The following is a 27778-nucleotide window of genomic DNA, read 5'->3' as shown; positions in this document are numbered from 1 at the left end:
CTTCGGTTTACTCGATTCCTTCAACAACTTTGACGCTTTAACTTTTAAGTTTTAATAATCAATCCGAAAAATGATCATCTTCATCTTCATCTCCATCTCGTCTCTCTTGTTCACGATCGCCGTCGTCTTCCGCCATGACCTCAATTCCTTCTCAGGTAACTTTATTTGTTTTCTCTAACAATTTATTTAATCGATTTAGGTCTTCAATCATAGCTAGTTGTGCATATTCGTCAGTGAATCAGTATTCAAAATTTTGCCAAATTAGGTCTATATAATCGCAGTTACGCATGTGTTACCTACTTATAATCGTTTTCTGATATTGTTTAACCGTTTGATTTACTAGAGTGATGCTGCTGTTGACCAAGTGTTTCAGCTGATCGAAGCTCATCAGGTACTTTTGTAACCTAATTTAATGTCTATTGTATGTTTGCATTAGGTTTAACCTGATTACAAACTAATTTTACTAATAATAACTAATTCCTCCTAATTATCTTCCTGATCATATATGATTACATCAATTTGCATAAATTCCTTGTTTATTTTAGAGCATTGGAATTTGGAATATAAATTTAGAGTGTTCATTATCATTACTTTATTCATATCATACATCATTAGAAAGATAACTAGGCATACTAATTACTAATTTAGCTATGTTTATTGTGAATATGATTTCAGTTAGGGTTTTGTTTGTTATTGTAGGAAAAGGTTGCTAGACTGCCTCCAATTGAGGAAGCCAAAACTGTCCTTTATCACAGCACTCGTAGCGTGCTTTCTACCTTCTCTCAGGTTCTTTTTCAGTTTTTTTAATTCTTAATTCATCAACCTAAAAAGTAATTACTTATAGAGTTTATGATTAGCGTAAGTGTTAGCAAGCAGATAATCACTCTGTTGCAGTCATTAGAGATTCTACTTGACGGATAACAGATTCACATTTATTGATGAACTTTGTAGAAGCATGAGGGTTATCCATCAGGATCGATGGTTGATTTTGCCTGTGATGATAATGGATTTCCAATATTAGCAGTCAGTAATTTGGCAATTCATACAAAGGTTTGCATAGACAATTGGATTTTAGTCTCATTACATTTGCTTTAACAGCTTAATTAGTGTAAGTTTCGGTATTTTTACAGGACCTCCTTGCTAACCCTAAATGTTCATTAATTATTGCTAAAGATCCAGAAGATAGAGCAGATATAATTATAACTCTATATGGTGATGCTGTTTCTGTGAGTAATCGTTTGGTTATTATGTTTAATGAGTTTGCTTTAAAAATATGTCATTTGATTTAGTATTCATAAGTTTTTTAAATTATATAGGTTCTTGAAAATGAGAGAGATGTGGTTCGTACAACATATTTGGCTAGACATCCCGATGCAGTTTGGGTAACGTTTGTTGTTGACTAAACATGGCTGGTAAACGAACCGAACAACCATGTTCGTGTTCGTTCGTTCAACTTTAACCGAACAAACTCTCGAACACGAACAATTAAATGAACGGTATTTTCTTGTACGTGTTCGTTTATGTTTGTTCATTAACAGTATAAACGAAAGGTTCACGAAAGAATGTAACTGAACTTAGATGAACAGACGTAACTGAGCTAAAACTTGTTAAAAGTAATGTGAAGAACCATGTGCTGGGCCTAAAAACTTGTTAAAACTATACTAAGTTGTAATGGACAAAAAAGTTTAAATGAATATATTAACAAACAAACTTAAACAAACGAACATAAACTAATTTAAATGAACGAACCTAAACGAACGTTCACGAACATAAATGAACGAGCGAGACATGCGTCAATGTTTGTTCGTTTAACTAAATGAACAATTTTTTTTGTTCCTGTCTGTTCATTTGTTTATAAACGGGTTAAAAGTTGGCTTCATTGGTACTCACATATTTGTGCTTTTATGCCTTTAATTTGATTATATCACTTTGGTATGATGAAGGTTGACTTTGATGACTTTATATTTTTACGCATTGAACCAAAAGTCGTACGCTTCGTTTCTGGTGTTGCTACATCTTTATTTCATTCAGAAGGTTTGTATTTTTTAAATGATTTGAAGTGTTAAAGATTTGTTTTCAAATTAGAATTATATTGTTACATTTGTCCAGAGTTCACCAACAATGAGTTTAGAGAAGCAAAGGTGGATCAAATATATCAGTTTTCTAAACCTATAACGGTATTATTATTTTCTGCTCTTTTTGTTCTATATTTTGTTTTTTTCATTAAACAACTTATTATGTTTCAATGCAGTCACACATGAATAAAGACCATGCAAATGATACAAAACTCATAGTTCAACATTCGACATCAGTTCCAGTAATTTCTAATCCTTAGTTGCTTCATACTTGTTTTCTCATTTTCAATAAACAAATAAAATAACATTATTACAAGTTTAAACGTTTAGCTTCAAGAGGTGGTGCTGTGGTAAGCATATGTAGGCCTGTAAATGAACCGAACAAACACAAACGGGGCATCTTCAATTGTTCGTGTGCGTTTATTTGACTAACGGAATAAACGATCGAACACGAACAATTAAATGAATAGGGTTTCTTGTTCGTGTTCGCTCGTTAAGAGAATGAGCGTGTTCGTTTGTTAATAGTGTAAACGGACGGTTCATGAACGAGCATAGCTGAAAATAGATGAACGGATATAACCGATCAAACTCTAGTTAAAGTGAACACCAATCAACCGGCCTAAAAAATTAATAGTTATTGTCTAAATTTTTGTGGGTCTAAAAAATCTTAATGAATATATAAACGGACACACATAAACGAATGAACTTAAATGAATGAATGATGCATGTGTTCATGTTCGTTTGTTTAACACTTCAACTAAATGTACAAAAAGTTTAGTTCATGTTCGTTCTTTTATTAAATAAGCGAACACAAAACAAACTTCCTGCCACCAAACGGTTCATTGAATGTTTGGTTCATTTACAGGCCTAAGCATCTTATTCCCCTCTACCAGAGGTCTGAGGTTCAAACCTACCTTCCTAACGGGTCCTCATGGTCACCAAAAATAAACATTTTAAGGGTTTTGTTTGAAATCATGAAACATGGACTTTACTCAAGTCTACACTCTGTAGGTGGACTTTGCATACATGTTGGATGTCGATAGCCTTGGCTTTAATGTAAAGGTGAATAATATCTTTTCAACTATGCATACATGATACATCTTGAGACTATTATTTATAATTTTTTTACCTTTTGTTTTTCATCTTTATGGTAGGCTGGTTATAAAGATAAAAACTTCAAACTTCGGGTTGCGTTCCCTAGACGTGCGGAAGAAAGAAAGTAAGTTATGAAAAATGTCTCATTTGTTTATTCCACTTTAGTGTTTTTCATCTTTTGGGACTCGTTTATACGATGCAATGATAGATTATATTTTCAACTGATTATTCAACTTTCATGTTAATTTTTGAACTTTGTAGGGACGTAAAGGCGCTCATAATTGAAATGCTTCAAGCTGCTAAGTCTCGGGTGGGCTGATGGCGCTAAGTTAAAGTGAAAGAAGTTTAAAGTTGATTTTTAATCATTGTTTTAATGCTGCTGAAAGTTACATGATTGATTGTATTATGTGTATCATATATACCCTTTAATTGAAAATGAAATGCTAAAAAATAAGGTTTAAAATGTTAAACTACAAATTCGAGCTATAATTTAGATTTGGCTTCGGTCTCATCTAGGCGAACCTGGACTGCATGTATAGACCATTTCCTTGTACTTGAAACAAATTCCACATATCAACCGTCGCTAAATTTAGTTTTATCACCATTTATGTTTTTCATCGCCTTTTGTTTACAGTGTTCACTTTCAGTGTGAATACCACCATACTTTAAGCTGAAATTGAACACACAACCTTTCATAAATTACATTGTTAAAAATGCTGAGTTTGATTTGCTACATGATTTAGTTTGGCCACTATCGTATTCTGAATTCAGTTGCTCATATAAGCTATTTTTACATACAAGTAAACTTTTTACTGTTAATTCTTTGCAAATTTTGATCATGGGCATATTTTCCCCTTAGCATATGACCAACTCACCTTTAAATCCGTCATTTTGATCAAATTATATTTGGTTTATCACCAAATTAGTGTTTTCCAATGTAAGGCCCCCCGACCCGGGAACCCTACTTTCTCACTGGTTGGATTTACTCATTCACATAATTCGTAAAATCAGAGTTAATTAAAACATTTCGCGGAAATAAAAGTCAGTCATTCATTCATAACATAACCTTCTTGTCTTAAAATATCATAACATAAATCCATAAACATAAAACGACACGGTGTCTTCTTCATAGCGATGACAGTCTTCCTTTTATTTGCCACGTGTCCTCATCAAGCAACTTGTCTCATTCTACTTGTTTGCGTGCATACTAAAAGTCAGTCACGCTGAGTGAGTTCTAGTTAATTAACCATACAATACATTCACTTGCTTACCAATACGCGTCCGAAGATACATATTAATACTTACCTGTTCGTCTATCATTCAATAATACATACGTACATACATTCATACTTCTTACTGACAACATACCTTGGATACTATAAAGATCCGGTCCTCACTTACCTTGGATATTATAAGGGTCCAGTGCCCTACATACCTCGGAATTTATAAGGATCCGGTGTCCTTCATACCTTGGATCTCCTCAGAGTCCAGTCCCTACTTACCTTGGATATTATAAGGGTTCAGTGTCATACATACCTCGGTTATTATTAGGGCCCAGTGCCCTCTAACATACATACCATTCTAACTTCATTTCATTTCCTTCTAATTCCTTCAATCATAACTAATATAACATTACGTGCATACTAATTAATCAACCCATAACATTCACATTCACACACAAACATATATCTAATATACACATACCATTTAAGTTAATTGTATAAATCTAAACACATCGTAGTATGCACACAGCACCGAAAACATAACACATAAAAGGGGCTAGAACTCACATGGATCCTGTTACGTTCGCCGTTTATAGTAATTCCCTTCCTGAGTTGAGCGCGGCTAACTGTTTAACATATATATTCATTAATTAACCATGTACTAACACAATTAATTAAATTTGTATTTATTAATCTAGCGTACTTGATAAGCTAGGCTCGTTTGTTTGAGCTAACAAATCTAACGAAATAACTTTATTTAACGACGGTCTTTAATTCGCGTTCATATCCTCCCATTAATATATATATATATATATATATATATATATATATATATATATATAGAAGGGTGATATAAAGTAGGTCTTCATCTTCAGGCATCATATTCATAGTTAGCGCATTCATGCTAGTTAGCAGTTCCGGCTCCATATCAAGGATATCGTCACTAGCATCAATATCGTCACTAGCATCAATATCGTCAAAACCTTGAAACTTTTTATCCAGGAACTTGTTCAGAAATACCGTAATGAAAGGAAGATAGGAGTTTTTCGCTAGGTATTTGACCAAATAAGATCGTCCAGTTCCTATAGAACCTATCACTAAAATACCCCTAGAGAGAGATAAGGCCAAGCGGAGCGAAAAGGGTTTTCCATGAGATGGTAAATGAAAACTATTAGCCCCACACGAAGTTTGTGAATAAGTGATTGTCTGATAATGAGCAAGGAATATCCGTCTTTCTGCTAAAGAGGATGTATTGAACTCATAATTCATTAGATACTTTTTATGAATGTCAACTAAGTCTCGTAAGTAAATTGCTCCCGGTTGTTCAATCATTTGATAACCAAAGTCATTCTTTGATAAATGATCACTATGAGTCAGACTCAATAAAATTTGATCAATCCTTTTTTCTGTCGTTAAGGTGGAGAACTGAACAAAGAATTCTCTTTTTTCATCATCAATCGAATCACTGTTTGCAACCCAGGATTCTATTTTATCATCAATCCAGTCCCCGTTCACGTTTTTTCTTTTTCTTATCAATGAATAGATCTCTTTACTTGTATGACTTAGATTTCTCGTATTTCTCGAAAAAGTGATTCGATTGATGGGATTTGGTATGATACTTATGAGATCGATGAGATTGGTATTCAAATATTTCTTCTTAGAGCGTCTTGATTTGACCCCATAAGCGGGACCACCACCCAATAGCATGTTGCCGCCTAGAGAAGCTCCTAATTGTTTCAGAGCAACTAGAAAGAGATTCTTTAACCAGAAAGAATTCGGTTCAGATGTAGGATACCTATCCAGAAGTTTTCGCAACTCAATCATAGATGATGGAATCATCAAAGATTTGACCTTTTCAAACTCTGTCTGTAACTCACTAGAGGCCCCGAAAACAAAGAGAAGATGTGTACAAACGAGATATGCAGCAACAAGAAGAAGGAAAAGGATTGCATAGAGGAACTCCCGAACATTTGTCAGATGTGCCGATATCAATGGTGACTCATTATTTCGATGAATCATTTCTTCGGACAGAAGAAGATTATGGAAACACTTACTCGAAATCTCACTTATCAGATTCCATTTTGGAAGACATAATTTTTTCTGAAGAATTAGCCATGATATATCTGATCCATGCATAATATCATGAAAAATGGATACAAATTTTTGGCTGCTACTTAGTATCGGCAATAGGTCTGAAAAAGTATCTAAAATAAAAACTTTAGATATCTGTACCCTGTCGAAGTAAGGAACCATGGCATATATGTTTGGAATAGATTCCATTTTGAGAGAGTTGAATAAGCACTATCTCGTTGAAAAGTTCTATACATCTGCCCTTTCTCAACGCATTTCTTTAGACAAAGACTCCGTTTTTTCCTCTTTTCGGATGGTAAAGATTTCTCAGAACATGGAGTGTGAATCAAACCCATGTTTGAATTGAAATTGAGATACTGATACAAGTTCTTCCCTTTTTCCTTTCTGGCAAAATACCTTATTAGCTTAGGGTCGCTTACAACATCTAATTGGGGGTATGAAAGTGATTTCTGGTAATCAAAGACTCTTTTGAAATTTCAACTTCACAACTTCATTTGAATTTCTGAACATTCTTTTCTATTTTAGAATTCATTTCTTGGTGTCAAAATAAGATATGTGATATAAAAATGGAGGATCTATTATCTTTTCTTTTCTCTCGTTTTTCTTTTTCAAAAAATGATCTTGGAGGTTGTGTAATGCTTACTCTCAAACTTTTCGTTTACACAGTAGTAATATTCTTTGTTTCTCTCTTCATCTTTGGATTCCTATCCAATGATCCAGACGTAATCCTGGACGTGAAGAATAAATTGTTTTTCTTGCTTTATTTTACAATTTTCTTCATATTTTTATTTTCTTTTAGCTATTCCACACACTTAACTAGAAAAAAAAATAGAAAGTCATCAACGGAAAGAGAGGGATTCGAACCCTCGGTACGAATAACTCGTACAACGGATTAGCAATCCGCCGCTTTCGTCCACTCAGCCATCTCTCCCAATTGAAAAAGATAATTACTATGTTACATTACACATCAAGTAAGGATTAAATTAAGTATTTCTTTCACATTCTTTATCGTTATTATAGAATTAGCAATTCCATTTAGATGCTCGAAAGATCAAAATAGAAAGATAAAAAAAGAAGACCTTCTTGCTTTTATTTTATTCGAAGTGCCTTTTTGGCCTGGCCCGGTCAATACCCAGCCGGGCCTTTTTTTGTTACAAAAAATTCCCTTCATTTTTTTATTTATAGGCAACATACTCTAAATAGCCAATTTAGTACCTGTGTAACAATTTCCGTTCTGGGGTTTACATATACTTATCATTTTTGTTATAATGGAAATTGAGAAGGATTTTTGATTCAAAAGAATAAATCAAGAAAAGGATAAATCAAGTATGTATCAATTTGTATTTTCTTATGTCGTTTGGCAAACCAAATTTCAGATTCAAATCCAAGAATCATTGACGAATTCTCAGTCAACGAATATCCCGTTTGTCATAAATTTTGGTTTTTTTGAGTGAAAATATACATTTGATTTTTCAATAGAAAAGTGAGGGGAAGCTTTTTGGCATTGTGTGTTTTGAGATACTATACAATCAATCGAAGGGACAATCAAAAGGGGAAAAGGGTTTTTTTCTAATTTTGATAAGTTTAGTTAGAAAAAGGATTCAAAAGGGGATGCAAGTACAATAAACTAAAATTGAGTAATCCAACAAAAAAGGTAAAAATTTCTCCTATTGTGTATCGTTTTGGCGGCATGGCCGAGTGGTAAGGCGGGGGACTGCAAATCCTTTTTCCCCAGTTCAAATCCGGGTGCCGCCTCATCAGCAAACGAATCGGAATCTCTTATTCTGTTCTGCTGATATAACTCAACCTAATTTTACCCAGCCAGAACAGAATAAGGGGACTGTTAATACTTGGTTGATTCTAAACATCCGTTCTGGGGATTTTGTAAAAGATTGGAAATCGGAAATCTTTGAATCCAAAATGAAAAGAAAGATTTGATTTTAATGTTTGATTTTAATGGTCGAAGCAAGACTTCCCGATTCCTTTCTACTACTAGTGTAATGTCTACTTATTGGGTCTTGATTGGAGATAATTTAACTACTGGTTGGGGGAAGTTCTTTCTATTTCTATACTGTGTAATCTACATATATAGGCTCGCGAGAATCTCTGAGTGTTCAGGCATTCAATCACTATTAGATTGAGATGGATAATTTATAGAAAAAAACATGAAAAAAATGATTCTTTTTTTTTTAACCTCTCGTCAAAAGTATAATATACTATCTCCCAACTCCTTCAGAGAGACAATCGGGAAAGGGTACGGATTAGATCAAATAGGAAAAAGTTTGTAATAGATAGCAATTGATTTATTTTTACTTTGAAGGGCAAGAAAAAAAGGAATGTGCCCTCTTATTTTATTACTAGATGTTCCATTAGTAACATTCCTTTGTAGTTTTGATTTTTTATTTTACTTGTGTTTAGTCTTTCCCGATTATAAATCATATAGAAATTTCTGAAATGGATTTTTTGATTGGTTCATCAATAGTGTTCGCCCAGAATCCCTTTTTGACTCTGGACCATTTATTCTACTATTATTAGTGAGCAATAATGAAATAATTCTATCATAGAGATAAGGGACATAATTCACATGGATATAGTAAGTCTCGCTTGGGCTGCTTTAATGGTAGTCTTTACATTTTCCCTTTCACTCGTAGTATGGGGAAGAAGTGGACTTTAGAAGCACTCCTAATTTAGTTGAGGAATGAAACGGTATCAATTGTTTTATAGATCGTTCTGCAACGCATTTTTGATTTGAATTGAAATCATTTTCAAATCAAAATATCTTCGTTTCCAAATTCCATTGGATTATAGTGGATCAATGTATTCTATAACAGTAAAACAAAACAATTATTTCAGATTCATCGGAATAAATAGATGTATCAAAGAAATAGAATTGGGTCCTACGTAAATTCCATATATGGATTAATAACTACATATATTGAAGATAGAAGCTAATATAGTATACCAACTTTATTAGAAACAATTTTATACACTACTATAACACTAATAGAGAGTATGATAAGTAAGAAATCAATTTCTTACTTACCATACTCTCGGATCTCATAGAATACCGCCGATTATAGCCCGTTGATTTCATTTAAGGCGCAAAACAAAAATAGAATACTTTTCATTTGATTTCTTCAACTATTGATAAGAATTCAGAAGTCAAGTTTCATTTAAAGTAATTAATCATTTTGACTGGCTGTTTTTACGTAAATTATAAGTAGAAAAGCAGTAGGAATTAAAATGAACAGTGCAGTAGCAATAAATGCAAGAATATTTACTTCCATAATCTCATCGTTTTTTTTTTCAAAATAACTCGGGATCTAATCCCATAGATGATAAATCTTTCACCTGTCAATTCAATGAATGCATTACCTATCGATGATCTTGAATCGGATCAATATCATGAATAACAATATCTGAGCTATTAAATTAATTCGTCGTCGAGAATTGAATAGTATAACATACGAACATCTTTTATCCATACTGAATCCAAAATGGGATTCCCGGACCAATCAAAAACCCCTTTACTTTATTTATCCTTCTTTTCTTTATTTTCTATAACCTACCTTCCTTAGGTCTTCCTTATAGAACCTCAAACGAACTCTAACCACCCGCCCCAACTACAAAAACCCAACAAACAATACAAGCGAAGTGGAAAAAGAGAGGAATTAGGTTCTAAATTTTAATGATCTAAATTTCTTTGGAAGACAAATAAGTATGAGAAAGATGAGTCGCGGGAGAAAAGATGGAATATTCTATCAACTTCACTATTTTAGTTATTTTTTAGTTTAGGGTTTGTTCTTTCTTCGACAGAATCCTGAAAAAAAGAAGGGAAACACCTTCGGAATTCAATTATGCTCTCTGTCCCTTCTTTCACAGAAAATCGAGAGGCGAATTGATGTACTTATTGGATCCGTCGGGACTGACGGGGCTCGAACCCGCAACGTCCGCCTTGACGGCGGTGCTCTTGCCTATTGAACTACAATCCCAGGGAAATAAGAAGAGATCTAGCAGAAATTTTGGATTCTTTTTTATTCTCTCGTATCAGGTATTTTTTCGTATCAGGTATTTTTTAAGAACAAGAGGGTTCTACCATCTGATAGTAGATTGACAAATTGTTGGGCCGAGCTGGATTTGAACCAGCGTAGACATATTGTCAACGAATTTACAGTCCGTCCCCATTAACCACTCGGGCATCGACCCAACGCCTAATTCATTTTAGACGTTCCATAATCAACTTCCTTTCGTCTCCCAGGCAGATTTGACAAATACATATCACTTTATATAAAATACAAAGTCCCACTGAGTAGACTATTAGAAGGACTTGACAAAGATGGATCACTTGATAGAAAATCTCACTCCTATAGTCTTGAGTATTGGTATACCCCTAGAGGGACTTGAACCCTCGTTTTCTCCGTGAAAGAGAGAGGTCGTAACCAGTGGACCATAGGGGCCTTTGGCCACCTTACCTTAATATAACTCAGACCTTTTGGAGATGTGAATCAAACCGAAAAACTCGTTAACTATTCTGGAGGTTAATGGTAATCAAATCAAACTTTACCATTCAATTACAACCTTGAAACTTGATTTTATTGGTCTTTCTCGTCTTTATATCTCTCATTCACAAAGGGTTCTGCGTTGGATCCAAGATCCTTTACTATCAAGTGGATTCAAGGTGCTTTACCAAAATAGTATTTGACCACTTAAATTATATTGCGCCCTAAGTCATACTGTCAATTGACGACAGGACAGGAGGGCAATAAAAGAATAGAGAAGACGGAAATATAGATTAGGTATATCCGCGCGTGTTAATGTTAAGTTAATAAATGTTAAGTTAATAAATACAACATTCATATAGTTTTCTGGTATTCAATATTATATTCAAGTAAATTAGAATTTCAATACCGTTATACATTATATTATACATTATAATATAAGAAACTGAATCAGTTTTGATATTTGATATTCTAAAAAAATCCCAAAGCAGAGTAAGCCTAAATGGTAGAATTCTTTTTCTAGGACTGTTTTATAAATTCCGTTCCAGTTGCATCTCTTAAAATAAGTTCAGTATCAATTTTTATTTCACCTATCTCATAGATTCCAGTCAAAGATTCATAGAATCGAAATTCCATCATTGCCAGATCTATAGGATTTTATTTGATATTTGATGGATAATGAGCCAGCCTAAATGGTATTTTTTTTTTTTTTTTAGAATTCGATATGGATGAATATAAATAACTTACAATTTCAAAATAATCCGGGATAGACGCAATGTCCACAATACCTGGATTTAATCAGATACAATTTGAAGGATTTTGTAGGTTCATTGATCAGGGTTTGGCAGAGGAGCTTTCTAAGTTTCCAAAAATTGAAGATACAAATCAAGAAATTGACTTTGAATTATTTTTGGAAAGATATCAATTGGTAGAACCCCTGATAAAGGAAAGAGATGCTATGTATGAATCACTCACATATTCTTCTGAATTATATGTATCGGCGAGACTCATTTGGAAAAACGATAGGCGTAAGTATATCCAAGAACAAACAATTTTGATAGGAAAGATCCCTCTAATGACTTCTCTGGGAGCTTTTATAGTAAATGGAATCTATAGAATTGTGATCAATCAAATATTGCAAAGTCCCGGTATTTATTACCAGTCAGAATTAAACGATAACGGAATTTCGGTCTATACTGGCACCATAATATCAGATTGGGGAGGAAGATTAGAATTAGAAATTGATAGAAAAGCAAGGATATGGGTTCGCGTGAGTAGGCAACAAAATATATATATATATATATATATATATATATATATATTTCTCTTCTTTATTAATATATGTTGCTTTCCTTTAATATATTATTGTGTATGTATATATATATGTACCTTTCTTTTAATTATATATAAATATACAAATATATTCCTTTTCTTTAATTGATTATTTATCTTAAAATATATCGGGTTATACGGAGATAACGAAGTTGGTTGGTTTGGTTTATTTTGTTGGATTATCTTGGATTAACTAGAAATGAAGTTCACATCGCATGAACCTCTCAGTTCGCTACGCTTGGACCTGGTCTGTTTCGCATAGCCTTCATCGCATAAAGAGAATTTGTGCGAAAGCTAGGATTCAAACCCAGGACCTCCGGTTCTCATCTCCGTATACTAACCATTCCACCATCAAGACTTGATGTTATTCCTTCCATCCAAGTTATTTATATATACATGTTGTTTGCTGCAGCTTCCTTCCTTCTTTATTGTTTCCATTTCATGTTATGGTTATATTATTTTATTAATCTTATTAACAAGGTGACATGAAAGCACACTGCTACAGTTTGATATTATTATTAATATTATTTTCGTCAATCACAAGGCCACCTGTAGCCTTATTATTATTAATATTACATCTAATATTATCTATTATTATTATTATTATTATTTTATTTCTATATTATACTCAACTAAGATATAGCTCGTTTATGATAAAGTTCGAACCTTTATCGATTTTAAAGCCCGGTTTTAGCTAGATCTAAAAATACTAAATGAGCCGAGCCTAAATCAACAAGCTTTCGTTATGAAACGTACCTCCTTGGGTTTTGAACAATTTTTGCCTAGCTCGATCTTTGTTACTTGATATGGACTGACACAAAACAACTTTGAATCTCTTACTTTTGAATCCGACACGCGACGTCAAGGAGAAACGGCTAAGTGTGTGTTTTCTTGAGGTGTTTGGCAAATATGGAAAGGGTGGGGAATATGAGATCTAGGATTTTAGGAAAGATTTAAGGGGTATTTATACCCTTAGCTCATAGACCTTAGGCTCATTAATCCACTAAGTCCATATTTTATTATTGTTAAGTCCATATCCATTAAGCATATCATCTCTCATTTTAATTTATTATTTATTATTATACGACGATTAAATAACAAACTTTATTAAATATTTCTTTATCTATTATTTCTAAAAGTTGGACGTTACATTCGAAGAACGTGTGGTTTATCATTTTAAGGGGTTATTTGACAATTTTGTGTTAAATTATTCAGAATGTTTCTAAAACTTACCCTAAGAGACTTCATAAACCATTAAGTGATGTTTTGTAGTAAACCAAGCACACTCTATCTATAACCGATTCAGATATAACCTCTTAAGACCCTAAAATTTAGATCAGTTTAACTAAAAATGACATTGTTCTTCAAAAAATCACATTCATCATCTTAATAGTTAATACTTGGACGTTATTTCCAAACAAAACTAGTCTAGCAGGAGGGAACCGTTACGTAACGTCATAACCACTAAGTTGTCCTTATGTTATTAGTAAGGCTTTGGTTATTCACAAATAATGTATGGCAACCTAGAAAAAAACGACGGCAAATACACAAAATGTGTACGAATACAACATCTCTTATTAATAACAATAACTATTATACCTCATGTGCCAACTTATAAAAAAAATCACGTTAATAAACGTAGGAAAAAAACTTAAAACAATAACTTTAAAAAATATACACCATGTGCCAACTTTTATGACAAAAATTAAACGTCAATTTCCATAACTTCCAAGCACTTAAAATATCTAATTCCTAGTTACCAAAAGTCGAAATTACCCCTTGGTAAAGCCTAAGCAGAACCATAACATGTATCACAAGTAGGATTAAATCGTCTTTTCACGCAATTTAAAATTCAAAAAAAAAGCTTTCCAATACAAACCACACAAATCATTAATCCCCTTTTCCTTTTCTTTCAATAAATGCTATACAAATGGTGGAGCCCACGTAAAGACAACCCAACCGTTGGCTACAGCTGTCGGGCAGGCCCACATAAACACCCTGTCCACACTCGGGCAGTCCGGTCAGCCCATCCCTACACACTCCACTCACCCCTATATTAACCCTAACCCTACCCCCCTAATTCACAATCAATCATTCAAATTACACCAATGGAATCAATGAAGATGATGAAGCTCTTCGCCGCCGTGGCCGTTATGTTGATGGCCGTGAGTAATGTGGGAGCTCAAGAAGCTCCGGCAGCTGCACCTGGTCCGGCTTCAGACGCAGGCGAGTTTGTTCCTACGGCAGTTGCTTCTCTTGTCGCTCTTATGATCGGTTACTTGTTTTAATTCGGTTTATTGATTTATATGCCGGAGATTGTTTTGTATTGTATTGAGTTGAGTTGAGTTGGTCATACTGTTGCTATTATTATTATTTTTTTTTAATTTTTAATGTGAATTCATTCTTTGTGTATGCAATTTTGTGATGGTTTTGAGATCTATAAATATTGTGTATTGATTGAAATTTGAAATTATTATCGGTTCAATTTGATTGATGGATATATTATATAACTGCTTGTGATTGTCTCAGTTTTTGCTGAATTTATGTAATTATGGATGAATTACATTTTTTATAATAATAATGCTTTCTTAGCACCTCAAATTTTACTATATCTTGCACTACCATACTACTAGCCCGATAAGTGATGGATTATGATTAGGGCTGTCCATGAGTTGAGTCCGAGTCGAGGCAAGTTGGTTTTGAGCTCGGGCTCGAAATTAAACAAGGCAACTTAGCTAGGCTCTAGCTTGATTTTGAAGTTAAACGAGCTTAATATCGAGCCAACGAGCCATGACTTGATCGAGCCGAGCCATGACTCGAATCAGTTTAAGATGTTTAAAATCAACTTTTTATAGTTAGTTTTATTCAAGCTTTTATCGAGCGAGCAACGAGCCCGATCTTCGAGACTCAAGCTTTTTAAATATAAGATATTTCTTGTAACCCAATCGGGCACCTTCGGGTAACCCAATCCGGACTTTAGGTACACCGCTGCAAATGAACTGGGAAGGAAAATCGGGTTGATGAATCTATCAGTTTTGTCATGGGAGGATTTGTGTAAATTTGTTGTTGGGATGTTGTTTTGACTAGTATCTTGCTAGTATGAATGTTTTCTACTTTTGTTGCCGTTTAAAAAAGAAAAAAAAAATGAGTTGGTTACTGTTTAAAAAAGTAACCAATCAGATAGTTGGTTACTTTGGCTAGATTGAAAACTCATTTATTGGTTAAACTCAATCAGATTGTTTGGGCTGTAGCTCGAATATTGGTTAAACTCAATCGGATAGTTTATGTTGTAACTCATTCATACCATAGTACCCATGCATCGGTAATTTATAGTGCTCGAGGCTAAATAGTCAGAATATAGTCACACACTTTGACTACGTTGACGGCGATTACGTCGATGAGTATAAATATCAACCTTAGTTTATTTGTTTGATTGTAAAGTTTTCAAGTTTTTTATTTTTGATAAAGTAAAGTCACACCTTTGTGCAAAGTGTTTATATTAATCAATGGGATTTCATCCTAAAAATAATATAAACCTATATATCTAAACTAATCCAATATCTAAAATTAAACCGCAACGATTTGCAACGTCCCTCATCGACAGAAACAAGATTACTAGATCGAGTAATTGAACACAACTGCAGTCTGCTCGCTGCCGAGAATAAACATGTTGTGCCGGGGGGCTGGGATCCTCTAAGGTCAGCTGACAAACGAGCAACTGGCGGAGATTGATTGAGAGAATCGACGATGAGATTAGTAATATCCATAAGCGGCTTCCTACACTTCTTATTCTGCTTCTTCAACGTCATCTTGGGACTTAGCTTACGATTGATGATTTGGTTACTTGCAAAGATTGGAGATACGTTTTCCTTGTTATCGAATAAACAGATGGTTTCATCCATGTTACTGATTGTTACAAATGGATGGACTGAGATTGAATGGGAATGAGATGGTGGCTTTTGTTATAACTTATAAATATGGATTTGGAGGGTGTTGAAATTTGAGGGGTTTTCGATTTCGCCATCGGAGAGCGGGTACCCAAAAAAAACCAAAACATTTTATTTTATGCCAAAATTCATCTTCGGCGCCAACTTTTCAAATTATTTAAATAGATGCCAAAAACCAAAACTTTTTTTTTTTTTACAAATTCACATAACTTGTAAATTGCTCACAGTTTTGCATCTGGTCGATTAACTTAATTTGATTTGTCTAATTATTGCGGAGTTCAAACTTTGTTTAATTTGTGACATTGCATCTTTCTTAACAGGATAACTACAGAAAGGAAGAGGAATTTCGTTCAGTGTTGTATAGGTTTACTGCAGCGTCTGATCATGAATACTAAAGTAATGTTGATATTTGTACAAACCATTATATGATTTAGTAGAATGTTGGGTGTGGTTATAGAGCTGAGTGATCGATGTTGAAAGGTCAATTAAAAACATTTGTAAAAATTACCTTTACTAGATAGGGTAAGTAAGGTGTCGAATCCACATGGAATAAGTCGAAACTGCAAGTTAGACTCATGACTTGCTAATACTTAAATTACATGGATAGACGATGTCAAGTGGTTTGAAAATTGATTTGGTTGTAACACAATATGAGAAACAGTGACTACACTTCAGGTTCAGGATATCCAATAAGCTGACTAATGATAATATATACCAACTGGGAAATCACATAGGCATGATTCGTTTATAAAATGGATAAATAATTACTAGACACAAAAGTTTGGTTATGATAATTCACAAAACCTAATATGAAGAATTGCCACAACTAAACGTGGTTTACCTAATTACCAGTTTGTTAATATGAAACTTAACATATATAAATGATTAATGGCAAATGGTTCAATGACGATAAAACTAAATCCTAAATGATAGTGAACATGAACCAAATAATTGATGATAAACGAAAGTCCCAGAAAAACAATTGTCTAATCGGTTCCAATAAAATATAGATTTAATCAACCAAAAGATTAATCAAAACCAAATCCAACACATTTAATGATCATAAAAATAATCAGTTCATATGCAAATGATATAATGCTAAATATATATAAATCCCTTGTATATTTTATATAATATTTTATTAGTTTTTGTTTGGTTTTTATTAGAATTTGTATAATACTAATATATTTGAATAATGTAGGTTTCAGAGGTTTATCGTGGTTAAAAAGAGCGAAAAACAAGCTAAAATGAGCCAAACCAGAGAACCGGAGCATCAGAATTGACCCGGACCGCATCAGAAACGAACCGGACCGCATCAGAATTGAACCGGACCAGACCGGTTAGCTTCCACCCCCTAGCCTGCGGCGCCGCACGACCAGAAGGTAAAACGCCGCCGCGGGGCGCTCCGGGCACCCATATTCTAGAATTTTCTTGCGTTTTTACCAATTTTGGGCCCAGAAAACCTATATAAACACCCCTAAACTTAACCCTAAGAATACCCTGCGAACCAGAGCCGAATTTGGAGTTTCCTAAAGCTTAGGATTGCATATTTTGGCGGGTTTGAAGGCAAGGAATCAGCCGGTGAAGTGCTCCTCGATCAAGAACAAAGACTACGTGCTTTATCACCTATTTTCTTCCGTTTACATTATTTTTCACCATGATTTCCTTTATCATTGTTTTGTTTGATTTTATGATGCTTGGCTAAACATTATAAACTGCCTAGGCTTATGATGAACCTATTTTGACGTTTGATTTTGACTTGGGATTTATTTATTGTTATGGTTTTATGAACTAGTAAAAGATTTAATTATATTAAATTGATGCATATTTGTGCTTAGGGTTGTTTGTTGAGTTTTATTATTCCATAGTTTCATTGATTATTGTTTTTCGTTATGATAGGTTGCTATTAGGTCATCTACTTTGTGTTTTTTACTATTTTATGATTGATTTCGAATAAGATCATAGGAATAATATTATTTAATTAAATAAACCTAAGTGTGCTGCTAACCTAAATAGCTGTAAGGTGCTAGATTATTGGTAAATCTTTATTATTTAATCTTGCTAGATTTAGTTCTTCGTGAGAATTCCGTATAGTATTGATTATCTATTATTGTCTACTAAATCAATTAAATATATTGAATTGCCTTTGATTTCCGCGCTGTAAGGTAGGATTTCGTATAAAGGAACTGGTCCATAATTAATTAGGTGACCGTTAGGAAACTTGATTTTTAATACTGATGTGCGTTAAAACTTATTAGAAACCCATAGGTGTCTTTTTAAGAAGGGTCAGGGGTCTTGTTCGGGTTTTCTTTTAAGCGTCTATTTTACGATCTCAGTTCCATAACTAAATATTTTCCTGGTTAATTGAAAGCTGAAACTTAGGGGATTCTAGCCTAGGTGGTTTTTCATCGTCATCTGATTTCAAATCTACTAAATTGTCTGTTGTTTATTTTACTTGTTTTTCTTAATTAGTCTAGTTTTCATTAACCCCCCCCCTTAAAATATAAATAAATAGTCGTGTCAGTATTAGTTGGGTCTAATTAGCTAGTTTACGTAATTAAAGAGTCTCGTGGGTTCGATATCCGGACTTACTTAGCTGTACTAGAGTCGACCGATTCACTTGCCGGTTAGTAGTTTAGTTAAGTTTAAGAGCCTAGAATTTATCACTTAGTGTCTAGATTAGCGTGTTTTTATATAACTGCTTTTAGCACATCAGCAAACCCTACACCTAAAGTGGTCATGACCGATTTAGCCTTGCCTCTGCATCATGAATCCTTCAGTTGTTGGTTGGAAGGATGAAACCATAAAAGAATTGATGATCGGGAAATTTTTTGATCCTGGAAAATCGCTTCCCAATACCCCAAAATGGATGGAAGAATTTGATATTTGGTAACCCTAATATTATGTTTACATATGAAAGAAAAAACCCAAGATTAGCGTCTTATATTGAACTAGGCCGCAAGTTGTTGTCATGGGACCGCAAGTTGCGGGCTTCCTCCAAAAACTGCATGATTTGCGTACCTCTTTGCGGCCCTGACAGTGCAACTCGCTGCTTGTTTGGTCTTTTTTATTTTTCCTCCATATCTTGGCTACTGGCCTCGCTTAACTTCATATTAACTCACAGGTATCATCCAAATAGCTTTCCTTAAGCTCCATCCAGCTGCATTAAGCACCGAACACCTACATGCATAAAAGATCTCAAAGTAATTGTGTTCAATATATAAATAACTAAAACACACGATATTAGACATTAAAAACACATTCTTTTACCCACTCATCACGTTCCCCCACTTATCATTTGCTTGCCCTCAAGCAACTCATCGTGCAACACATCCACCTCGATCGATGGTTTATCAATTATCATCTTTAATACTAGTAAGGTCTAAGGTCATACCCAAGTCTCAAGACTCATACTGTCAAGATTGACAACCCATCAAACAGATTTTTGATGATGCATTTAGAACAATGGAACTGCCCAAACAAGTGTACTTTGTTTCCGATTAAGGCACACTTGATCACACCCCTCACAAATATATCGTTCCTCTCGGTTTAATATCTGGACCAGCACAAAATGTGCCAGCATCTCTTTGCCCTCAATACCAAGTATGAAAACAAACTAATATGCTTGAAATCTAGTCATATCTCTAACCATTAACCACTAGACTATGACTAAAAGGTTTTGTTGTGGCTAGGGCTCGGGTGTGGAATTGGAATTATTTAGTGACTTGTGGTAGATGAAACCTAGTTTATTCAAACAACTAAACTATTATTTACAACTTTCAATAGCTACTTTACTAACTCTTTTTGGCTTTCCTGATTTTTCAACTTTTTTTTCTTTCTTTTTCATTTTTTTATATTAAAGATAACTTCAGACATGATGCATTGTGTATTATGCTCTACAACTAACTCTATACAACTCTAGCATGCTGGATTTCATCACGCAAGACAAAAATAAAAGGCTAATGCTGACAAGGCTTGTAATGTAGGGTTTACACTAGAAATGGAAAATGCTCAAACTTGACTCCTAGGGGATAATATAGGGTAGGGGGTATTATTTATGTAAAGGCCAATATATGTGGGTTTCTATAGTCTTAATTTTCCATCCGGGTGGTGGTATTAAGATGTGGACATGCATATGACAAAAAAATTCTAGATATCATGAGCATACTGGTTGCACTAAAATCACTCATATGACATGTGTATCTATATATTATTAAATATAGGGCTAACTCACACACACACGGGAGGAAATGGGCTGCCGATATGAAACATGTGTACCCGCCCCGTTGACTTGTAATCCCCATCTAAAAGATCCCATTTGAGTTTTCCCTTTTTGAAAAACATGTGATGAGAAAACTTTCGAGAAGCTTAAAACTGACTATGACCAAAGACCTCTAACTTGACATTAATAACAGCAATTAACAATTTAAAATTCCGGCTTTTACCCACAATCAAGCTACTATAAGGCACTAAAAAATTCAATCCCCCCCCCAATCCCCACACTTGAGGTTAACATTATCCTCAATGTTAAAGATTTTTGGCCGACCCTTGTGAAATTTCAACATCGACCCCTGTGAAATTTCGATGAAAGAAAAAGGGAAAGCTGACTTAAGGAAAAAAAAAGAGAAAATGTTATTAAGAGTTCACCGGAAGTTTTTCGATGGTTATAGGTCTTAGAGCATCCGCAATATGTCCATCAAATTTAGTGAGTGAGGTTTTTTTTTAATACAAAGAGTGATTTAGGGTATTGTGAGCGGATGAGAAAGAAAATGTAGTGATTTTTCTGCATATTTGAAAAATTCTTATAGCACCCTACAAATTTTTTAATATATTTTGAAAGTTGTTACGTGTGAATGAGAGAGCAAAGATAATGATAAAGGTATAGAAAAATATTATTTAATTAAGAATGAGAGAGAATAGTGTGTTTTATGTAATTTTGGATTTAAAAATAGAAAAAAGGATAAGAATGCTCTTATTTTTTAAAAGATGGCACTTGTTATCCTTTAAAGTCATTTAGACTAGTCAGTAGGAGTCTATTTGTAACATAACACATCCACCAAAATATTTTGTTCTAAATGTGAGTTTGTGACTGACACGTGCAACTCTTGTCAAAGACTCAAGCTTGAATATTTTTACTGATATGTAATATTTATTAATGGTAAAATTGAAAATAAATACCCCTATATTTTTTATTGCTTTTTCAGTTATTCAGCTTTTTCTTTACTTAGACTCAATTAGATTATCAGTTTACTTTAAAAGTGTCTAGATTTTATATATATTCACACACATTTATAAACATGTCTAAAAACGAAAATTCATTGAGAACAATTATAAAAACGAAAATTTATCGAGAACTATAAAGATATCGTATTCTTTTTATTAAATTCTAATTGATTGACGTATTTGTGATACGAAATAGAAATTAATTTGGTTTTATCTATTTGCTATGTTACCTGACCCGAATAGAGGCAAACATTTTAGTATTTAGTATGCACATCAGACCCTTTGAATAGTTCCGACCGCTGTGATATTATTTTTTGGGTCAACCGCTGGGTGTGTGGTCAACCTACCTTGCAATTGTTCAATTTTTCTGTATAATGTAGAGTTATTTTTTGGATGTCGATTAAAAAAATCAGCATATGCATAATGTCTTAGGAATAAAAAAAGGAAAAGCAAATTATCATGAATGTATTTAATATTATATATAACTAGTAATTTAACCCCCTTGACTCGCGTTACAGTGGTGGTGTGAAACACTAAAACCGTAACTAAAGCTCAAATCTTGGTGCTTGAGAGTAAATTGAATCTCCTTGATTATGACCATCATAGCTTTGAATTCTTAACTTTCAGGTTGTTTAACATTTTCTGAAAGACGTTAAAAAAAGGTCTGCAGTCCAACATATTTTTAGCAGCCAAACATCTTTATAGCAGCCCACTTTAGTACCTGATCAACCGATCAGTTTAAGCCATAATTAACTTGTAAACACAACATAAAGAGTGGAAGCAAAGCATCACATAAAACAAGTCGTAAACACAGTTTAAAGAGTGGTGTAGGAATACCAATACAAGATCGCATTTTAGTGTAAAATTCCCTAAGACAAATGTATTTAGGTAACTAACTGTCACACCCCGACCAAAGGCGGCGGAACATGCCGAGGTGTAACGATTGTCCATAAGCACATGACACTAATTAAAGTGACAGTATTTAATAAACTCATTTCATTTCACAATATCGAAAATGTCACATAACAATTATCCATAAAATAACCATAAACAAGATATCACAAAATATGGCAAATTGATATTGTTCATTTTTACTAATATCCTAAGGTCTTTGATGTCGTTTTCTTCACAATCATAAATCAACCAAGATGCAAACCTGCAACATTTCATAAAATAAAGTTTGTCAACACAAAGGTCGGTGAGCAATTCATAAGTTTAATCATATTAGTATATAATAAATATTGCCACAAAACTTGCATACGAAACGATAAATAAAAGTGGTAATTTGGATAAATAGATATCGCTAAACACATTAGCGACACCTAGCTATAAGGGGATGCCAAATAGTCTAGGATTTTATAGTTATCGTTAATTGCATTACGTTAACGACACCTTGCTATAAGGGGATGCCAAATAGTCTAGGATTTTATAGTTCCACCAACCAAAAGCGATAAACACATAGGCATATAAACATAGAACACCAAATCGAGCAATTATTTAGGTAAAGTATACAACTACGTTTGTGGTTTAAGATTCAAATATAAAGCATTTTGTTGAATAAGTATGAAATGTCACCCCCAAAATAAAAGATGGAAAATGGGGTATGAAGTACTCACCTTCAATTAGTAAACTTGAAAGATGATAATTTGGAGATTTGTCGGAACGACGAGTTTTACGCACAATGCCTAAAAAGAAAAGAAGTCTTGAATTTAGAAAGGTTGTCTTGAAGGTCTTTAAACAAAATAAATGTTGAGAAATGTAAATAATTAAAGTTCAAGGTTTAAAATGTGACTATTTAAGAATTTAAAATAATAACCCTTTAAAAATGTAAGTTTACTCGAAACCGGGTTAAAGTATCTAACCTTAATATTTACTCAACCTATGTTAAGTAATAAGGTGTGTAAAATGCAAGAATGCAAATCCCTTTGGAATAAAGATACTAAAACGAGTTTTTTTATCGAGTGTTCGGATTGTCGGTTCGGGTCTTGATGATTGGTCAAACCCAAAGTCAACTTTCCAAAATAATGAATGTTATGAGATAACTCAATAAAATTTAATAAGACTTAACCAAGTATGTAGTTCCATTGTTTTAGAACTAACAACGCACGTTAAGCGAGTGTTCGGTTTTGTCGGTCCAAACTTTGTTATGAGATCAAGTTGGATCCAACATTTCCAAGTACTTAAGAAAATATTTAAAAATCAATTTGTAACTATTTTTAAAGAAATATACAAGTCTTGATGGCTAAAAAAAACACACTTGTGTGTCTTAAGCGAGCAAGAATCGGTTTGGTTCGGTTTCCATCTTACAACAAGTTCATAGATGGTTTCCACATGTCCAAACACTAAATAACTTGTATAATAATGTACAAATAAAAAATACCAAAAGTTAACAATGAAGTCTTTAAACAAAAGTTCGGTTTTCGGTTCGGATCGTGTTTCGGGTTAAGACCGAGATAAGATTCTACAAACCCATAACCATAGAATTTGTAAAAATGATTTTAGAAACTTAGATCTAACACTAAGTATGTTTAAACAAACAAAACTAGTAACAAAGTTCGGTTTACGGTTTAGAGCTATTTACGGTTAAACCGAAGCATAGACTCTTAAAAACCCATAACCATGGAACTTGTAAACATGACCAACAAACTAAAATAAGCAAGATTAATATGTATGAACAAGTTATATAGATGTATATATATCAAGGACACGAAGTCCTCCATGAAACCTTGCCTTATGGGGTCCGAAACCTCACCGACCGGAATCGGAGAAGTAACTACCAAAGGTAAACAAGGGGTGTATATTATATATATGTTGCACAGCCATAAACAAGTATTAATAAGGCTACATAAACTAATTAAGATGAAAGACCAAAATCCTTCAAGAACACTTAAGAAGATAACCTTGAATCTTTGATGTTTGAGAGAGTTTTTTTTTTTTGGAGTTGTAGCAAGGGAAAATGAAGAGGAAAGGTGGTGTATATATAGGGTAATGTTGGTGGTCAAATATGAGTGTGAGACACAAGAGTTTTCATGCAAAATGGATCAAGACAAAAACACAAAACAACAAAAAAAATAATAAAATAAATAAATAAATAAATAAAAATAAAAATAAAGGTAGGATGTTTTCAAGACCCAACAAGTGTGAAACAATATTGTAACATAAATCCATCATTTTGATTATAACATAAGCTTCGGTTTACAAATCGGGTCGGTTTACATAATAAACAAATACAAAAACGAATACAAACAAAACCCGAAATTGACGAATGTCACACTAACAGTTTAGACAACCTTTCGATTCATTAATTGCAAAAAAGTTAAATGAATAAAGTGCAAAAACAAATCTAGTTACACTTACTCCATAGTACTCGCTACTCATGTCGTCCTATATCTTCGACCCTGTTGTCTCAAGATTCACTATATTCAACATGTATCTACAATTCCTATTCATGTTTGCCTCATTACACCACATTACTTTCGTTTACAGAAAAATGATAAATTGACAGTTGAAGTTTGGTAGCAACATTTACACCACTTTAAATTCAGTTGAAGCAAATGATTAACCCTCTGCATGAATAAACACCCAATTAACTAAACTATTTATGCCCTTATCTTCAATACCTAGCTAACCAATCAAAGCAGGTAAAACCCCATGACCAGAAACACACAGAGTACTAAACTTAAGAACGATACTATCAATGTTGAAAGTCAACTCCAAAACATCACACCCTTTCTTAAATGAGCTTACAAATTGCTTGCACAATGTTTCTATGCACCTCTTAACTAATTGAGACACTACAAAATAAGAGATAAAGAAGCACCATATGAGATTATACAGACATCTAGCATGAAAAACAATTCATTTTCCTATCAATTTGAAAACCCAACGACCTAACAAAATTTATGGTTTGTGCACAATTTGTATAGTGGCTCGAACCTATCATTACCGTAACAACAATCAATTTCAAATCAGAAATTAACATCACGTAACCTTAGCTTTCGTGTTCCATTATTTGGGGGCACGTTCCTGAATCAAACAGATTCGAGATTTCACTTGAAACGCATCATCCGATGATCAACGTAAGCCGTTGTAGATAGTAGGGTTGTAACCCTTCTAATTGACCTGGTGAGTAGCATCTCCGCATGTGGATTGGGGGTAATCGTCGGCGATGGAGAGAACGACAACGAAGCCTAACACATCATTGTCACTCAGCCTAGCATATCATCATCGTCTGTCGATACAGTAGAAGGTAGGTCATGGCGTTGGAGTCATAGAGAGAGAGAAAAGCCAAAACAAGAAAGATTATGACATCAAGAGAAGCAGAGAAAAATAGAGGTACAAACCTAATACACAATACAATTGTTAAGCAAGAGGTAAAACAACGTGAAATCAAGTATTAGATACGGGTAAGGGTATAGGGATAACACATTTATTGATTTTCTCTTTCCACATGCAAGATGCATGTCAATTCCCCATGTCACACCCCGCCTTCGGACCTAGGCGTGTGACTCACAGTTGGTATCACTTTTGTCAATTTATCAAAGTTTGCAGCGAAAAATATTAATTTAAAATATTTACTTTTATAACATAGGGAATTAAATACCCTTGTTTGTTTTACAAAATGTATTTGTTTAAAACAAGTTTAATATATATGCTTCATTACAAAATTAGCTGAGCCACCAGCTGCATTCTATGCCTAGTGATCTTCTATCTCCATTGGCATATCCTTCTCTATACCTTACTCTTGATTACCAGAAAACAGTTTGAAAATACGTCAGCTATATGCTGGTGAATACGCTGACTCAATAAAACATTTTCACAATTCGTAATGACATAACACCAATAGTGTTCAACGACTCAGTGGGTCTCAATCCCATCTCATTGGAACTAAACATACGCACAAACCACATAATCGGACTTCACTCGCCCTAGAGACAGTCACTTGCCTCATGGTTAGTATGTCTGTTGTAACACCCCGACCAAAGGCGGATTATACATCGGGGCGCCACATATTGTTTCATTACTCGTGACACTATTGGGTGTCAATATTTAATAAATACATTCATTCGCGCACGCGCAGGGTAAACACAAGATAACATAAATCATCATAAATCAATATATTATAAGGCAAAATATTCGAACAGCAATAACTTGTCTTGATACATTTTAATCTAGGTCCAAAATAAAGAAACTTCCTATGTGTCCACAAGCTCCAAAACAGCTACTGCAAACCTGAACATGTGTTAAAATAAACGTCAAACACTTGCGTGTTGGTGAGAAATCAAGTTCAATACAATACATAGATAACAATAAATCTGCGCGCAACATGTGTATGTCTGGTTTTCAACAAAGGTGTAATCTGATCGGGACCAACTCTAAGATTCATAAGACTGCCAGTGCTCACAATTGAGCTCACAAACAAGACAAACTGTGCATGTGTAAACAAAAGAGAAAATCATAAACGATAGTTCTCCCGTGTTCATCTAATGGTACCATGAAAACTGCGGAATAGACCGACAAGACGGTTAATGATCCACACATACAAATAAACAGCCAAGTCTACGTCCTCAACACATGGGATACTGCGCGACTAAAGTTCATAAACAAGTTTAAGACTCTAAGTTTGTATGAACACATGAACATCCCAAAACATTAAAAGCAAAAAGGGATTAGGTACGAGATTACTCACTTGATAAACGATGCGGTGTAAGATAAAGCAAGAACCAACTTTAAACAAGCACAAGTTAACCTATAAATAAGATTATTGTTTTAATGATTGGTTTAAGTCTTGATTATAAGTTAGCATAATTAATAAGTAAATTATTATATATAATATATATATATTACCGGAAAAGCAGGGCAGAATAGGGAGGAAGACGGAGGCAGAGAGGAAGACGGCAGAGAGAGCAAGGGGCAAGAGAACAGGAGAGATTAAGTGTTTTGTGTGTTTAGTGTTATGAAAATATTACTATTATTTATAGGAAAACCCTAGGAGACATAATCCCTAGAAAAGGGGAAAGGATCTATAACAGGATCAAGCAAAAGATATCAAAAAGCATAAGAATCCAAAAGCAAAAGATATGGAAAGATATGGCAGCTGCAGGGGGCAAGATAAAGCTGACAGGTTAACAGTAAAAAGCATGGGCGGATCAGATAAAGGTACTGGTCAAGCATGGCAAAAGCAGATCTCCAAAGATAATGTCAGTCACTTTATCTGCCAACCAATGGGGTTGGTGCGCATGCTGCGCCGAAAGTAACTTTTCAGACATAAAGCAGATTAGGTCAACAGCACA

General features: G+C 34.0%; 1 protein-coding gene and 3 non-coding genes across 4 annotated transcripts; 2 read left to right on the top strand and 2 right to left on the bottom strand.

Annotated features, from left to right (window-relative positions):
* Window positions 1–60: 60 nt before the first annotated feature.
* LOC143576829 (non-canonical heme oxygenase HOZ, chloroplastic-like) lies at window positions 61–3559 on the top strand. Its single transcript, XM_077060844.1, has 12 exons — window positions 61–155; window positions 344–391; window positions 700–786; window positions 952–1050; window positions 1131–1226; window positions 1317–1382; window positions 1944–2034; window positions 2110–2177; window positions 2252–2317; window positions 3087–3137; window positions 3230–3294; window positions 3432–3559. Exons 1-12 carry the CDS (start codon window positions 135–137, stop codon window positions 3487–3489), a joined length of 816 nt encoding a protein of 271 aa, XP_076916959.1. The 5' UTR covers window positions 61–134; the 3' UTR covers window positions 3490–3559.
* Window positions 3560–7327: 3768 nt separating this feature from the next.
* Window positions 7328–7415, bottom strand: TRNAS-GCU (transfer RNA serine (anticodon GCU)). Its single transcript has one exon. It is a non-coding gene; the product is annotated as a tRNA-Ser (tRNA).
* Window positions 7416–8168: 753 nt separating this feature from the next.
* On the top strand, window positions 8169–8239 carry TRNAC-GCA (transfer RNA cysteine (anticodon GCA)). Its single transcript has one exon. It is a non-coding gene; the product is annotated as a tRNA-Cys (tRNA).
* Window positions 8240–10606: 2367 nt separating this feature from the next.
* TRNAY-GUA (transfer RNA tyrosine (anticodon GUA)) lies at window positions 10607–10690 on the bottom strand. Its single transcript has one exon. It is a non-coding gene; the product is annotated as a tRNA-Tyr (tRNA).
* Window positions 10691–27778: the final 17088 nt, after the last annotated feature.

This window comes from Bidens hawaiensis, unplaced genomic scaffold (assembly GCF_021521415.1).
Source record: "Bidens hawaiensis isolate Kalapana, Puna unplaced genomic scaffold, B.hawaiensis_p1.1 tig00001461_1, whole genome shotgun sequence".
NCBI classification, from domain to species: Eukaryota; Viridiplantae; Streptophyta; class Magnoliopsida; order Asterales; family Asteraceae; genus Bidens; species Bidens hawaiensis.
Note: the sequence above shows the minus strand (reverse complement) of the source record. Positions and strands in the feature narration are given on the sequence as shown.

Excerpts from the sequence above, each read along its gene's own strand:
- LOC143576829 (XM_077060844.1), top strand. The coding sequence starts at position 135 with ATGACCTCAATTCCTTCTCAG. Across the intron at positions 1,383-1,943 it reads GACATCCCGATGCAGTTTGG|GTTGACTTTGATGACTTTAT; the intron begins GTAACGTTTGTT and ends GGTATGATGAAG. Across the intron at positions 2,318-3,086 it reads AACATTCGACATCAGTTCCA|GTGGACTTTGCATACATGTT; the intron begins GTAATTTCTAAT and ends TACACTCTGTAG.